The 16,925-nt window shown below is 30.5% G+C and overlaps 2 protein-coding genes and 1 long non-coding RNA gene across 4 annotated transcripts; 1 reads left to right on the plus strand and 2 right to left on the minus strand.

Moving 5' to 3' along the window:
* Window positions 1–1,604: 1,604 nt before the first annotated feature.
* On the plus strand, window positions 1,605–3,027 carry LOC100778360 (CASP-like protein 1C1). The gene is made up of 3 exons (XM_003544255.5): window positions 1,605–2,146; window positions 2,362–2,464; window positions 2,649–3,027. The coding sequence occupies exons 1-3, from the start codon at window positions 1,992–1,994 to the stop codon at window positions 2,892–2,894; spliced, it is 504 nt and encodes a 167-aa protein (XP_003544303.1). The 5' UTR covers window positions 1,605–1,991; the 3' UTR covers window positions 2,895–3,027.
* Window positions 3,028–8,462: 5,435 nt separating this feature from the next.
* LOC100797310 (zinc transporter 6, chloroplastic) lies at window positions 8,463–11,686 on the minus strand. Its single transcript, XM_003544845.5, has 2 exons — window positions 10,654–11,686; window positions 8,463–8,853 (listed from the first exon to the last, which is right to left on the minus strand). The coding sequence occupies exons 1-2, from the start codon at window positions 11,311–11,313 to the stop codon at window positions 8,539–8,541; spliced, it is 975 nt and encodes a 324-aa protein (XP_003544893.1). The 5' UTR covers window positions 11,314–11,686; the 3' UTR covers window positions 8,463–8,538.
* A 1,477-nt stretch (window positions 11,687–13,163) lies between these two features.
* LOC106795926 (uncharacterized) lies at window positions 13,164–14,008 on the minus strand. Of its 2 annotated transcripts, none has more exons than XR_001384547.3 (2): window positions 13,661–14,008; window positions 13,164–13,526 (listed from the first exon to the last, which is right to left on the minus strand). It is a non-coding gene; the product is annotated as an uncharacterized lncRNA (long non-coding RNA). The 2 variants fall into 2 exon arrangements; XR_005888242.1 differs by having other exon boundaries at window positions 13,640–14,008.
* Between the last annotated feature and the right edge of the window lie 2,917 nt (window positions 14,009–16,925).

Below are 16,925 nucleotides of genomic sequence, written 5' to 3' on the forward strand. Positions count from 1 at the left end.
GAGTTTAATATTTTATCTCTATTTTTTCTTTTACATGTATTTACTGAATTATCCAAATTAAGCTAAAACTATTCTTAAGTTACTTGGGTGAAGGTGACAAACAGTCTTTAAGTAACACAGCAAAAAAAAAAAAGTCTTAAGTAGTAGAAAATAAAAAAAATTGAATTCTAAGAGAACTTTTTTTTAGAAAGGTCACATAATGTTTGTATTGCCACAGCCAATAGTTTCGTAGACAATTTAAAATTTTAAATAGATCAATAGTTGAATATGTTTGCATTCACCCAAAAAAAAAAAGTTGAATATGTTTGAAAATGAATAAACAATATAATTTCACCTTATCACCTTATCAAGTACTAATTAATTTGATTAACAATTAAGTCAATAAGTCAAGATTTTGTCATTGGCCTGTACTCACAGATGTTTTATTTTCTTTGCTGTGCCCACTCCTTTCTGTTGTCAATTATATATGATATCTCTATATTTTAATTTTTAATATTTAGATGCATTGCATTGCGACAACCCCTTCCCCTCTTCTTATGCTTCTCCCTTTGATAGTATGACCTCGTGAGCATGTCACGCTCGAAAGTAGCTATCTATAGCAAACAGTGAGGGTGGTACACCTCATCAAATCAGTATCCATCTCTATTACTATTTTTCAGATAGATGTTAAATTCAGCTATAAATTTGCAATAACAAAAAAAAATCAGCTATAAATTGATTCGGTCAAGTATTAGTTACTATTAATATGTTAGTATTAGTTTGTAAGTAGTTATTATTGATTTGTTAGTAAATGTTGGTTACTTGTATAGAATAAGATCTAGAGTATCAATTAATGAAGAAAAATCTGATGGTTTAGATTCTTTGAATGTGTTTGACCCAATTTCTCAGATATTTTTTCTCTATTTTTAAGAGAGAGAAAACTAGATCAAACTTAATTCTAAGAAAAACTTAAAAATCAGTAAAAAAAATTATAAACAAAAGTCCAAAATGGAGCTTATTTAGTGGGTTAATTAAATACCTTTTTACTTTAAAAGACAAAAGGAAACTTAAAAAATTTAGGTGAAATACTAGTGCTTAAGATTAGAGTATTTTCATATTTGAATTCGTCATTAGATATATGAAACTTGTATCGAGTAAGCACTAAAAAAAAATTACAATAAATTTCATTCATACCAATTTTAAAGTCCGAAGAATGTGATGCATCATTTGAATGTGCAGCATTCTTAGATTAATGGATACACTAGGGTCAAAACATTCTTTAACATGTTATTCATTGGTTTGGTTGATATTTTTTTGGTGTGCATTGTTTTGTTTAATATAAACATGAAGCATTGGTTTGGTTCCCTGTAAGTATATATATGACATATTCTTTGTTCTTTCACTTCTTTGTCTCCCCATGTGTAAGCAATACTTTTATGGTTTTTTTTATTTTTGTAAATTGAAGTAAGCACATATAAGTTGTGTAATTATGTTCAAAATCTGTGTTTGATTAAAATGCTTCGGTTGAATTCTCTAAATCTTGTCAAGATAGGAAAGAGAAATATTAACAATATTCTCTCTTATTTTCTATTTTAATCATATATTGACTGAAATTTATTAAAAGACATCAATTTTGATGAATCACACTTATCATTTAATAATTCTGTTATCTGATTTAGACATAGACAATTAGCATTATAGAGAGAGAAAGATAAAAAATAAAGAAAAATAATTCAAGATTTAAATAAATAAAAATATGGGAATACTACGTAAATGGTACATGAAACTAATCTAACTTTCTCTACGTACACTCCACAAAAGGAGGGGACAGAGCAGCAAAACTAGGAAAAAACGTTACAGAAATTTCACCCAACCCAACCCAAAGATGTTCTGTAAATTAATTCAGCGCACAACCCCCATTATCTTCTTTCCTAACGCCCTCATATCCTAGAAATTCTTACATTTCCATTAAAAATTCATTGTGCACCAACCATTTTTCTTTCCGAAAATCCATGGCCAACACTAGAAGGATCCTCCATCTTGTGGTAAGGTTTGTGGCCTTTGCAGCAACCTTCTGTGCAGCCATTATCATGGCTGCTAGCCATGAGAGAGGTAGCATCTCCACAATGTCCTTTGAAGCAAAATACACTGTCTTTCCTTTCTTTGAGTGAGTGTCTTCTAGTGCTTTTAAATTATAATTATTAATCTTTTTTGTTCAACAAAATTGTTGATTGACTAGTCTGCATGAATCATTGTAAATTCTTGATACTTGTCTTTTCTTTGATTCTTACAAATAAAAAATTTATAATTATTAATCTTTTTTTTCAACAAAACCTTTAGTTTACTTCACAATGGAAACTAATCAAAGAAATTTCTACCTAGGTACTTTCTGGTTGTAAACTCTGTTGCCACTGTTTATGGATTTTTGGTCCTTTTTATTCCCACGGAAAGCTTGCTCTGGCAACCCGTCGTGGCCGTGGATTTGGTACATGTCCTTAAACCAAGTTTAATGGTGTCGTGTGATCCATATGATTGAGATAAGGCTATTATTATTGTGTAATTTTAAAAAAAATATGTGTAAATATTTTATTATAATATCAGCTCTATTAATTATAGATGAGTCAATTCCTTGCAAAATTTATATATTAATGGGTTGATTTTATGAGCAGGTTTTGACCATGGCACTCATCTCAAGCTTCTCTGCAGCATATGCTATAGGTATGGTGGGAATGAAAGGAAACAGTTATTGGAAACCAATATGTGGTTCAATTCCCAAATATTGTGATAAAGTGACAGGAGCTTTTGTGGCTGATTTAATTGCAGTAGTTATATACATAATTCTTCTATTAAATTCCATTCACACTGCCTTAAACCCTCTCCTCTTGAAAAAAAAATTGAGCAACTTTTCAGGTTGAGTGTGTTGGAGCATTGAGAGTAGAGTTTGTGATAGATCATTAGCTGTTGAACCCCATCATCCCTTTTAGTTTTTCTCCTTCCCTAATCCCTTCTCTCTTGTAATATTTTCTTTACTTGAAATTTGTTCTTCATCCTTCAAATTTTAAAATATCACAATCACAATTTGTCTGTATGATCTATTCAGTAATGCTATATGCTACGAAACCATTATGCACAAAGAATACAAATTCCACAAGTTTAATTTTTGTATGATCCTTTTTGTATTTCGTGTTTTAATTTTTAGAGACACATAACCCTTTTTATTTGGTCTCTTAATTTTTTAGCCTCCTAGGCCCTTTAAGGACAAAATAAACAAAGGCTTAACATGAGGATTACATGGAGTGTGTACTTTGGCTACTGTCTATCACCTTCCCTTTAATTTTTTAGTCACCTAGGCCATTTCCTAATACCTTTCTTATTCTATTAGCTAATAATATTTTCAGGTATAATATTTCTAAAAATGTGATTTTCGGAAATAAAATTTCACACCTCGAAACAAAGGCCACCTATAGTTACATGAATAGTGCCGGTTCAAAATGATCACCCATTTTCTTGTTGAGAAATTTGCCTTTTAAATTCGTCTTCTATTTTTTAAGCATAATATTAAGTGGTCGATTTGCTTAAATTAACTCCCCGTTTTCGCGTAAAAGAAAAATAAAAGTTTTTCTAACATTGAAAAAAATAAAGTGTTTTATATTATTTTAATGACTTAATTATTTTTTGTCTCTGAATTTAAGGAATATATTTTTTTAGCCCTCAAATTTAAAAATACTTTTTTAGTTTTTGAATTTTGACAATTTGTTTTTGTAGTCATTGACACAATAAATTGACATTTTATGATGACTTTTAGCACTTTGTGATGGGTTTTTTAGCATTATGGCAATTTTAAAATGCAAATCAAGCGGTTAAAAAATAAAAATCAATTTATAAGAACTAAAAATTGTTACAAAGTATCAACTTATTATACTAGAGACTAAAAAAATTAGTTTTTCAAAATTCAAGAACAAAGAAAAATAATTTTAAATTTTAGGGACTAAAAAAAGCACGCATCCCAAATTCAAACACTAAAACATTAAGTAAACCTTTTTTATAACTAGTTTTGGTAGACCAATTTGTATACTTGTTTTAGAATTTGTTGAAACTTGTTTGGCAAGAAAATGGATTGATTTTCCAAATTAAGTCATAATGTTGGTTCATTTTGAATTTACATTTTAAGACTGTTATAAAATGTTTAAAAAACTATCACAAAGTGTTAAAAATTGATATAAAATATCAATTTATTACGTTAAAAACTAAAAAAATAATGTCAAAATTTAGGGACTAAAAAGTATTTTTAAATTTCAAAGACTAACCTGTAAGAGGTTTACGGATTTCGTATAAGGCTTACGGATTGCTCAATCCATATTTGTAAGCCTCATAAGCCCAATCCATAAGCCTCATATGGATTGACCAATCTATAAGAGGCTTATGGATTGCCCAATTGGTATTAGATTTATGAAAAGACAAAATCAGAATTTTGCAAATTATGCTGGGTGTACCATTAATTTACATGGTGCGCGTAGTAACACCCGATTTTCAGCTACATAAATACCCTTTATCCAAAAAAAAGAAGATAATGCAGTACAGGCCCACTACACAGCCCACTTTGTTTAACCAAGGACTAGGAATTAAAATCATAGGATCTCAAATTCAACCAAAATTAGAGGAATCTGTGTATATACTATATACTTTCAACAAAACTTCCAAAGAAGCAAATTGTGTACAAAATAAAAATAAAGTAATGTGATAGTTTAAATTGCGTTGGCAAATAGTGGTACCGCATTACTCCACTAGGTTGGTTTAGCATCTAGCTTTCTCGATTACTTTACCCTAATTAATGTTCGTTCACTTTTAGCTTTATACGTTTTTATTTTACTAATGTGAGAATTGAAGATAACGTTAAATGTAAGGAAAAGCATAATGTCTATCTACTATTTGTCTTTATGCATTTTTATTTTACACCAAATTTAATACTACACTCAACATTCTTTATTTATTTATTTATATCTAAGATTATTAGTACTTGAAAATTATGTTGGATTTCAACTAATTTAGATCGAATCATATATGATTGATTTACTAGGATCGCAAAATTCCCATGTAATATTTAACGTAATTCCATTTCTATGGATCCGGACTCGTGATTGGTAAAGCAATCAAAACTCTTAATTTAAAAGTAGTAAATAATTTTCCAATATTTCTTCAGGTATAATTTTTTTTTAAAAAAAAAGAGTGCACGAGCAAATGATAATATGCATGTTTGAACTAAAGCTAAGAAAGCCTAAGCCTCCCTTTAATTCATTAAAATTATGGTACTAGACAAGAAAAGAAGAATAAAATAAGACAAAAACAGTTACAAGATAATTTTTTATCTTGTATATTATTTGACAAATAATAGACAGTAAAATAATATAAAATTTACTAAAATATTTAATATTAATTATTTAAAGCAATTGATATCAAATTCAATGAATTTACCAAAATAAAAAAAATAGATAGATTAGAATAAAAAAAATATGATGTTTTCTTTTTTAAAATAATTATGTTGGTTAGTTACTATTTTTTTGGTTATTAAAGAGATATAAATAGATATATGTGTTTTTTAATGCTTTATGCTTGGAAAAAAAATTGTCTCATAATTTTCTTTGGGGAACAAAAATTAGAGATTTTGTCATATAAGATCTTATATGTTTAATTTGTGTTATCCCTTAAACTTGTTTTTTCAAATCAAATCTGAAACAATTTTTGGTTCTGTCAAATACCATAATTTTTAACGGACTCTAAAGGTGTTTTTACTCTAAAAGCAACATTTTTTTCTTCATTTGATGCATCAGAATTCATTATTATAAATTAGAATTCGCAAAAACACTTTTCAAACTTTAATCCAACTATCGGCTATATCAAGAAGGTAACTTCAATTGGGAGCATAAAACTATAAAAAAAATATTATTAATTATTACAGTTCTGAATTTGAATTGTAACTTCAAAGTAATTTTAAGTAAGAAAAAAATCATTATCTCAACATATCACCTAAAGCACAAACAGCCATGTCCGATGGGTTTGAATTCAAAGTATGCCTCTTTGAACATCTTAAATGCTGGATATTGAGTTGGGTTATTGAGCTCAACCTGGTCTTGGCAAGATCTTTCACTAGAGACAGATTTGAGGTTTCCAACATGAAGAATGGATTCTTTCACAAGAACCCTGAAGATTTGTACCATTCTAAAAAAAATCATTTTTTACTTTGTCTCCCTAACTGCTTGTGGAGGGAACCAACACTTACTCAGAATGAAGAGGGGAACGAAGATGGGTTGAAAAACAACAACAACAACAACAACAGAAGAGCATCCAAGTTGAACAACAACAAAAGCAACAAGTTCAATCTCTCAAAACAACATCAACAACAGATCCAAGTTAAAAAAGAATAAAACCAAAAAAATAAAATGAATTGAAGATGGGTTGTGTGAAGGCGCGATGTAGCTCTGATCAGGCCACGATCCGATGGCACAATGCGGTGGCCCTCGCCAGCGATATACATATCTAAAGCTCTTTAGGAGAGAGGGAGGGTAGGGGCAAAGAAAGGTGGGCAGAGAGCAAAAGGGAAAGGAGGCACCACCCTTTGTGTGTGTTGTCTCTGTGAAGGAGAAGAGTGTGTTTGTTTCCTTTTTCCATGAAAAGGTTTGATGAGGGAGAAGAGAGGGTGTGATGAGGGAGAAAAGTGTGTTTGCGGGGTGAAGGAGAAGTGTTGTTCGTGATTTTATTTTTTTTAAAATAAGAATCCCACTGTTGCCTGTCACCAATCACCATATCAACATTTGCTATAAACCATTGATTTCATTTTGAATAGTTTGCTATAAATTTACTATTATGTAACTGTTTGCTAGTGTAAAATTTTTCAAGATAATTGTTTATTTTTAGAGAATCTAGTCAATGAAATTAAAATATTATAAAATTAGATATTTGAAATTCTATAAATTTACTCATTGGTGATTATATTTTTCACGCCATTTTTTATTCTCTCATTCTCATTCTTAAAAGATCCAAATCAATTTTATTGACAAATTTATTATAATTTGTTGCAAAATTACCAAATGGCTTCCTCGATCAAAAATTCTCAAGATCTTCTTTTTTTTTTCCTTCTTGTCACCATCACTACCAATGAATTTTATGCAAATTAACAAATCCATTTTATTGAAAATTCTCACAATTCACAAACTTTCCATTCAATTCCATAACACAATTCTGCCATGTTTCGTATACTTCCTAATAGTTCTAGTGGTCTACAAACTCTTTCCAATAATGAAGTAAAAACACAATTGTCACAATTTCTATCCAAGTTGGACTAGAAAATATCACACTAGAGGAAGGAGGAGAGGATTTTATGAAAAAAACAATACGAATTTACTTTTCAATTACTTATTGGTTCATGGTTTAATGTCTCAACGGATCCAATTGTCGGTGATGGTCAATCAACAAAGTGTTTTTGGTTGAAAGTATAAGAAAATTACAAAAAACTTTCAGGGCAATCTATGAGAGAGAACATTGAATCAAGTGAAATCTCAATGGCAAAAAAATTAATGCTGGCATTCAAAAGTTTAATGGTTATTACAAACAAGCTGTTGATTTGAAGAAAAGCGATTACATGGGAAACAATGACCTGATTAATATATATGTCACTTGGAAGGAAGACAAAGGAAGCGATTTTACTTTAGAGCATTCATGGAGACTACTAAAAGATCAATTTAAATAGTTAGAACAATGCACAAATACTAGTTCAAAAAGAAAACAGTTTTTTGCTACTGGGATTACTCATTGTCATTTAATTCGGAGACATTGATTGGGGTTTCAAAAGGTGATAGAACTACACGAATTGTCCGCCAATATGACAAAAGGCAATCAAAAGAAAGATGAAGGAGAAAGGAGCTCCAACGTCTCAATAGGACATATTTAGGAATATTTTAGTGACAAAAATGTTGAAATTTAAGTTTTCTTTCTCAATGTCAATATTTGTGTTTTTTTATCAATATTTTATAATCGCAAGTTTAAATTATGATCATAATTAAATATTTAAATTATTATTATGTTTTCTATTTTTTAATATTATTTTTTTTATAATTGAAATTTATATGATTAATTACATATATTTATTTTAAACTAAATTTTAAATAAAATTTTAAGGAATAATATCCATTATGAGACCTATAATAGATGACATAAGATCTTAAATTGAGATTTATTTTGGATCTTACATGACACTACGGACCCACCACAATTTGTTCAAGATCTCAAAATAAGTTCTACAATTAAAAATACTCTTGTAGATTTAGGTGTAAATATGATGACTTATATACGCATGTGTGCCCTTACATATATGCGCTAGAGGTAAAATGTAGCGCTCTATTAAATCTTTTCCCTAAAAATTTGTTATTTAATTACTACATAATTACATCTTATATTATTGAACATACGCTTATTGTGTACATCTTATATTATTGATCATTGTGTACATCTTATATTATTGATCATTAATTTTTCTTTTAGTTAAACACGCAAGGTACAAAATTTTCAAGCCCATAGGGCGAGAATAGACATTGCAGCAGAACCAAGGGTTAGGGCAACAAAAGATGCTTTCTTCAACAGGCGATTGGAGTTCATAAGCTTGTTGTGAAAAAAGTCAACTGCAATGAGATCGACAAGGGCCATGTAAATTAGTATTCCTGATGAAATTGAACCCAGTAACCCTTCCATGATTAAGGCATTTGGGCTACTATCATCATAACCTGTAAGTGAGAATAATGCCATCCCCAAAATTATTCCTATTGGTGTTGTCACTGCGAACATGAAGCACATGTATGTAATTGTTCCAAAGCTAAATCCCGCCTGTAATAATATCATCATGCAAAGGTATGGATTGGATTAACATCTTGTAGCTAAGAAAATAAAGATAAAAACAATTGTATCCACTATTATATATTAAAAAAAAAACAATATAGTTACTCTTAAACTTAAAAGAAACAGTATTGTTTTTGAAAAAAAGTCCGACAAACGTTATCTAAACCAATTTGAAATAATATTTGAAGTTTATTTAATGTACTCAATTGGGGCTCTTTTGGGATAAAAGATTACGGCTCCTTAATGATTCCTTTTCAGCAAAATCAGTTTTTTTAAAACTATTTAGACTTAAACCATTCTGGTACACTATCTCCGATCCGACACACACACCTGAGACGTAGAGGGTAACACAACACTAATTGGTGTTAGCTTAGTTTAAACAATTCGCTACGAATCAAAGACAAACATTAATACTTTATTCTGTACAGAATGACTTTATAAATACTTGAAACATTGTTATTAAATTAGGACTGAAAGGTGTAGAACCAATCAAATATTTATTAATTAAACGGTTTTTCCTTCTTTTTTTTCCGGGAAAGTAACCTGCAGTCACAAGGTCAAGCACATGCTCTAAGGTCAAGCCATGATCTCACAAACAAATTCACGGTTTCCAATTTGCAATAGTCGTTTTCCCTCGTGATTATACAGACCACCAAAAGACATGTATTAAAAAATAAAAACTAAAAACCTCGCCAAAATTTTCATTCGCGTCACTAGCTATTTTATACACTATTTTTGGTAAATTATAGTTAAGTCTCATATTTTACTATAGCTACGTTTGAACGGGTGAGGTAAACAGGGGAGGTCATTTAATAATAGAATAAAAAAAAGTGAAAGGAACACAATATATTTATTTCAAAGTTCTATAAATATTAGACTAGATGGTTTCAGAATCGAAATCCATAGTGATCCATAATATTACTCAAATCAGCCAACTTTCCCCGTCGTTAATTTGGGGAGTTTAGATATCGTTATCTCCATTATTTTAGATTATGATTTAATTACAATAATAACCTTAAGCAATCTAGCCCCTTTTTACTCCCAAAAACCATACTTAATTACTAATCGGATAAATTATAATATAACACCCTTTCTTATGAATCTTATCTTCTTTATCATATTAAAGCTACCTGAGGCACTAAAATTCATTAAAAAAATACGTTAAAGGCAGAGCAATTTCTCATTTTTTTTTAAAAAAAAAAACCAGAATCAAATAGAAAACCAAGGAATTCTCCAACTACATCAAAATATTGGGCTCAGCTGGTATGAAGCAAAATGAAAAATAAGCAATAAACAAATTTAGAAACTCCCAAACACAACGTTACAAAGACTTACACTATTTTCCTTTATAAATAAAAAAGGGGTATATAAAATAAAACTATAAATGTTGGAGATCGACAATTAACATAATGCAGCTCCTTAATACTCTTGTGTTAGTTTTCAATTAAAGCTTCACATTCATAATTTGCATATTTAAACATTGCATTAAAAATCAACCTACCTTATCTAATTAATTAACAACCAGCATTAATTTGTTTATTTTTCCTTGTAACTATCCCTAACTAACTAAAATATATAGATAGGTTTACATTTCTTCGGAAGAAGAATATAGTGATTCTACAAGAATGGAAGTTTGCAGATTCTATATCCGCTCTCAACAAAATCTTAATTGATTTTATGTGACCAAGAGTTTTGATTATTCAATCAATTTAAAAAGCAGAAATAAGAGATTCCAGTTCAATATGCTTTTTGTTAAAACACAGAGATAAGAAAAGGAAAGAAACTAACCTGAGCGACGCAGCCACCAAGACCCATGCCTTCAAATATTTGATGAAAGGCCAAAGCAGCAACGAGTGGCCGAATAGTGCAAACGTTTTGAGACATTCCCATAGTAACCCCAATTATCACTGAGTGAAATATTATCCCAATCTCCAGCACTTGCGAAACCAGCCTCTGTTTCAATTTCGCCAATTCTTCACCCTTTTCTCCGTCGCCATCGCCGGCGGATCCACCGAGCTCCACCGCGGCCTCCTTCTCCACCGGCGCGTACTGCGCGTGCGCGTGCTGCTCCACGTGCGAGCTGGCGGCGAGGTCCACGACTAGGGCAAGTAGCGCGCCGACGAGCGTGACGAGGCCCGCGAAGGGGAAGTCCCTCCAGGGATGGCGCGACGCCACGTGGCAGTCGGCGAGTGCGGCGTACGCGTCGGGGAGCACGTGGACCAGCGAGGTCGAGAGTATCACCCCCGCCGCGAAACACTTGATTACGACGATGGCCTTGTCGTAGAGAGGCTTCCCACGGAAGATTCCGGCGAGGGCCACCGGCGACGACATCCCGGCCACGCTCGTCACGAAGATGACGAATATCGAGATCATTTTCAGGTGCGCCGCCGCCGCGCCGTCCCTGCACGCCGCCGCGCGGGTAGCGTTCGTCACGCACGCCGAGGCCATGCAAGGTGTGATGAGAGAGAATGAATGAATGAAGAGAGAGAGAATTCTTGGTTGTGGAAGAAAGTGAGAGCGTTACTTGTTAATTGTTACTATTGTGGTTGAATTTGAAGAAGTGAAGTTGGAACTTGGAAGAGTATGAAGTGAGTGATAAATGATGTGGGGCTTACGTTCTAAGGTGGGGTTTGCTTCGTAATGGAATGACTCATTTTTTCACTGTTACTACTTACTGCGTCTTGATTGGTATCTTTAATGATTCACAACTCATTCCTGCTTTTTTCATAAAGAAGAAAGTCTATCTGTTTCTTTCTTTCTTGCTGAGCTACAAAACAAAAATAATGTTGGGATTTTGGAAAAATTACTCCATTTAATGAGATGAAAAAACCAATTAGTATAATCATTAACCAGCCTCTTCGTGTTGGAGTATATAAATAAATGACGACAAAGGGAAAGAAGGGCAAGAGTAAATTATTTCATGCATGTCACCCACTCATTTAAAAAAATAATATTCATTGGATAAATATTAGTTTATAAGTTAGTTTATTTTTTTTTTAAGATTTATTAAAATAAGTTATTTAAAGTAATTTATCAAATTACTTAAATAAGTTTGAGTATAAACAAATTTATTTTCTTCAAAAGATCTTATATGCTAGTCAAACAAACTTATAAACTCATCAAACATCTTATCAAAGATAGTCTTAGAGAAAAAAAAATGTTTCAAAATAAATGTTGATTTACAAACCCAATGTTACATTAAATATATTTTTACAAGATTACCTTTAATTAATATTTAGTGAGAGATTTGCATAGGAAGAGTAAATAAGTCATTAATTAGAAGGATAAAAGATATATTACAAAGTTATCTGATATTTTTTATAAAATTCAACAAATTAATTAGATTTTTCGATATTTGTGTCAAAATTTTGAATATCATATAATCGGAAACGAATGAAATATTTATTAGAATATTCACAGTAGAAATTGCTTAATGAGTTGTTTAACAATAAAATATTATTTTGGTGTGTCATCTTGCTTAAAATTAATGAGTTATTTATATAAACAACTATTATTCATGAGTTACTTAATTTTGTATTAAATATAAAAAAAAGTAATAAAATATTTGTGAATTAAACAACTTATTAATAGAAATAATCATTGAAAAACTTAATATCAAAATGATATAAATTGAGTTGTTTATATTAACAAAATTAGAGGGTAATGGTAGGCGGCCCTTTGGTGATTTATGGGCAGGAGTCCTATACTTTCATGGATTTTATCGCAAAAATAGAATGCATCATTGGTTAAAGGTAAAATTTCTAACTCTCAACATTATATATTATGCTAATAGCATCATGCTAGCACTAACCCTTGTCGTGGGAAAAGTTGGGAAAATATCTAACTACTCTCAATATAGAGTGCATTTTGCAAGGGTTTGTACATGGTTGAATTTGAAGAAGTGAAGTAGGAAGTTGGAAGATGAAAAGGGAAGTGATGAAATGATGTGGACCTGGTTTCTTTCGAAATGGAATGGGTCATTTTTTTCACTCGCTAGTTACGTGTTGATTGGAATCTTTAATGATTCTTAACTCGTTGCTTTTTTAAAAAAACAAAATTAACAAATAAAAGAAGAAAGTCTACGTTTGTTTATTGCTGTAGTAAGAAAACAAAAATAATGTTTGTAGTAACAATTAATTTACTTTTTTAAGAAAAAAAAACTTACTCAATTAAATTAGCTAGATTAAAAAAAAGTAATTAGTCTTCATGTTACTTATCAATGTACGGCACATTTATCAATGTACGGCACATTTATCAATGTACGGCACATTTATCAATGTACATGCACGCATAATGAATATTTGTAGTCACTTCTTCAATTGAATGAAAATTTCTTGAGCATATTACACTCGTAACCCCTCAACTATGAATTTATTACATACACATCCCCTCTATTCTTGATTCCTAGAGACAACCCCTCTCCGTTTTGCAATCTAGTTACACTCGAATCCCCAACTCAAGTGGTCACATGTGAGGTACATGGGTTTGTTTAATGAATTTTTTGGACACAATTGTCCTCATGTTCTTCATGAGTACACTTAATGTTTATGGCAATCAGCTGAAACATGGTGAACCAAAGAGAGAGCATACAAAATTTCAAAATCCACATAAACCAGCTACAAATTTTGGACAAACCCAGAAGACTCTACAACTTCAAAACCCTAAAATGAACAAAAATCCATCATTAATCATTTTAGCACAACCACACTTCATAACAACCCAATAAACTAAAATTCCAAAAATTGTCAAATAAGTTTTAACAGTTACAAAATACCAAATTACGAAGTTGTCGCACCTTCCTCGGTCTTGTAAACGGAGAAGGCAAAACCTCTACTTGCTGGGTTCCGATATGGCAGTTTCCTCGCAGGTTCCGACACGCCGGCGGCGGTGGAGGGCTGAGTGACCGTCATGCGGATGTTGAACATGATGGCCTTGACGGTGACGGTGACGGTGAGAATAAGGGTGGAGGTATATCAAGGAAGGAAGATAAGGGTGCAATCCTGTCATTCCACATAAAAATGTGAACATTGGTTAACACGTTTAATTAAGGGATGTCAAAGTAATACAAAAAAAGAAAAGAAATATATATGAGTGTAATAAGTTTAAAATACAGGAAGATGAATCTAATTTGCTCAAATTTGTTATATATATACACGCACCTTTATGAATATTCTTTAAACAGGTATATATATGAATTTTATGAACATTCTCGTAAGACTATATATACATATTTTCTAAAAAATAGAAAGGAAAACAAAATAAAAATAAGTAATTTCAAAGTATATATTTATACTAAAAAGTAAATTTTGCTGATGTATTTGTTTTTTTAAAAAATAAATCTTGAAGTAACTTTTAGTTTGTAAATCAACAGTTATAAAACTTTATATATAACTAGGTTAATTAGTAGTAGCAATTTTTACCTTAAAAAAAGGATTAGGAACAGTTTTAATTCCTAATTCTCTTAGGCAATATATTTTGCAAAATCGTTTCGGACTTTCAAATTTTAAAATAGTTGTTTATGGATTTGGTATATGTCTCCCTATATTTTGTTCTAATCTTTTCTTTCATTTTCTTTAATAATATTTTGTCTCCCTATATTCAATTACCTACCGGATAAATTATAATATATGAACCCTTCTCATTATCTTGAGCATATTTGACACTAAAATCCATAAATAATACTTTAAAGAAAGAGGAATTTCTCATTCTTTTTTTTTAAAATAAAAATCAGAATCAAATAAAAAACTAAAGGAGTTCTCCAACTACATCAATTATGAATGGGTTGCAAATAAAAAGCAATAACGTTAATTTTTCTTATTAGCAAATATTAGTTGCTAATTATTAGGAGGTAATGAACCTAAATCCAGTTTCTTAGTATACCCTTTTGTTATTTTTCAATTAAAATTGAAGTTTCCCATTCATGATTTGTATATTAAAAATTTGCACTAAAAATCAACTTACCTTTATTTAAGAACCTGCTTTTTTTTTTCCTGTATCGATTCTTAAGAATGGGAGTTTCCCAAACACTTTCTATTTCCGCTTTCAACAAAATCTTAATTCATTTTATATTGAAGAAGTGTTGGGGGTGGAATCTGAAGAAGTGAACGTTGGAACTTGAAAGAAGAGTATGAAAGGAATGGTAAATGCATCATGTGGACCATGCATGCTGGTTCAAGATTACGTTGTAATGTAAGGAACACTTGAGGATGGATATGACAAAGGATAAGAGTATGCACAGGTAGCAATCTCAATATGCGACGTGTGTGCCAAGTCTCAAACAACACATGACAGAGTTTATAAAGTTGAGTGATAAAACAAAATATTTGTGGCAGCCAAAAAACGAGTCAGTAAAAATAACATTTTCTGGCAGTTTCTGATGAGCGCCACAAATGCCTCTAAAGCACATTTTTAATTTGTAGTGAAATTATCTCTCGTTTAGTTGAATGAAAACGTAAATCTTGCACTAATTTTTAGTTTGTAGGTCAACAATTAATATATATATATACATATATATATATATACATATATATATATATATATAATTAAAATCATTTTCATTATGTTAAATTGTGGGTATTTATGGGTTGAGGACTTGAGGTAACTTATTACAATATTACTGATACCTTTAAATTAAAATACTGAAATCCGTAGGAGATATATGTGGACACATGTCATTTGGCATCCTAGAGACACTAATTTATCAGTCATTTTTTCCTTACTTTTAACACGTGATTAGTTCCTAACAAATTCGTTTTTTTTTTACGTGTCCTAATGAATCAAATTGATTTTTTTTTTATTGAAGAGTGTCAGTATGATATTATTAATAAAATAGGAATAAAAATATTAATTAAATAGTTAAAAGATTTGATATATTGAAAATTCCAAATATGTGTATTATTTTTAAATAATTTGAGTATTTAATATAAAAAATATTAAATACTTCTTAATAGAAGAAAGATCAATAAAGATTTGTGTTTTTTTGTTAAGTTTACACTTAAGGATCATCTATCTAGCTAGTTACAATAGTCTCAAGATATGGTAAGAAAAAAATGCTGAATCTTTCATGAACCAAATTAATCTTCTAGGGATAAAATTCTTTCCAAAACCCCTTTATAATCAAAGAAAACAAAATTCTTTCAAAACATTTTTTGGAACATAAAAATAAAAGGTCTACTAATTGAGAATTTAGTACATTAGAGGTTTGAAGTAAACAACAATTGTTACCAGTCAGAGGTTGTGGATGATCATTATACTTGAGATTGATGCTTTGACCACAAAAAGTTTCAGTAAAATGACAGGATTCCGTGCGATGAGGGACAAGCTCAATGGTATTTATAAGTCCTTTGGGGATTTGAAATAAGGGATGACGACTTTCTTCTACATGATCAAGTTGACCTTGAGGAGGTCCTTTATTGATTTATGGCCATTAATGCACTCATTGATTTAAGGTTAGATTTCTAAGTCTCAACATTATGTATTATGCTAATAGCATCTTGCTAGCACTAACCATTGTATGGTTCCATAAGGTTTGGGGATTGTGTCTCAAATGGATAGGGATATCATCAGCTTGGATCAATGATTTCTGTGGCCAGTTTTGGCAATTTTATGGTTTGGTGGGAGGTCACGGTGTGGACTTGGAGGGGTGGATGGCTGGTTCTCTATTATAAGGGCTATTTGGATTAGTAGGAAACAAAAATATTTTAAATAAATTTTTTTTACTTTAATATTAAATAGATATTATTTTTTTACTTCAAATATTAAAGTAAATTTTTTTACTTTAATATTTTTAATTATTATTATCTTTGTCCCATAAAAAATAGGTATTATTCCCCAAAAATATTTTTTTTCTAATAAAAAAATATAAAAAATAAAAGAGAAAATAAATTGATACTAATTTTACTCATTTTATCCTTTTAAATTTGTAGAAGCTTAAGTATTTTGATTATTTATTATGAGATTGTGTATTTTGTAAAAACTTATAATATTTTTTTCAGTAAAAATATTATGAACTATTTCTTTGCCTCCACTAAAAAAAATTATGAATCCATCATTGTTAGAAT

The sequence above is a fragment of the Glycine max genome, chromosome 14 (assembly GCF_000004515.6).
Source record: "Glycine max cultivar Williams 82 chromosome 14, Glycine_max_v4.0, whole genome shotgun sequence".
Taxonomy (NCBI): Eukaryota; Viridiplantae; Streptophyta; class Magnoliopsida; order Fabales; family Fabaceae; genus Glycine; species Glycine max.

Bases quoted from the DNA above. Each gene is read 5' to 3' on its own strand.
- LOC100778360 (XM_003544255.5), top strand. From the start codon at position 1,992: ATGGCCAACACTAGAAGGATCCTCCATCTTGTGGTAAGGTTTGTGGCC. The intron at 2,147-2,361 runs GTGAGTGTCTTC...ATTTCTACCTAG, and splicing joins ACTGTCTTTCCTTTCTTTGA to GTACTTTCTGGTTGTAAACT. The intron at 2,465-2,648 runs GTACATGTCCTT...TTTTATGAGCAG, and splicing joins CCGTCGTGGCCGTGGATTTG to GTTTTGACCATGGCACTCAT.
- LOC100797310 (XM_003544845.5), bottom strand. From the start codon at position 11,313: ATGGCCTCGGCGTGCGTGACGAACGCTACCCGCGCGGCGGCGTGCAGG. The intron at 8,854-10,653 runs GTTAGTTTCTTT...ATATTATTACAG, and splicing joins TTGGTGGCTGCGTCGCTCAG to GCGGGATTTAGCTTTGGAAC.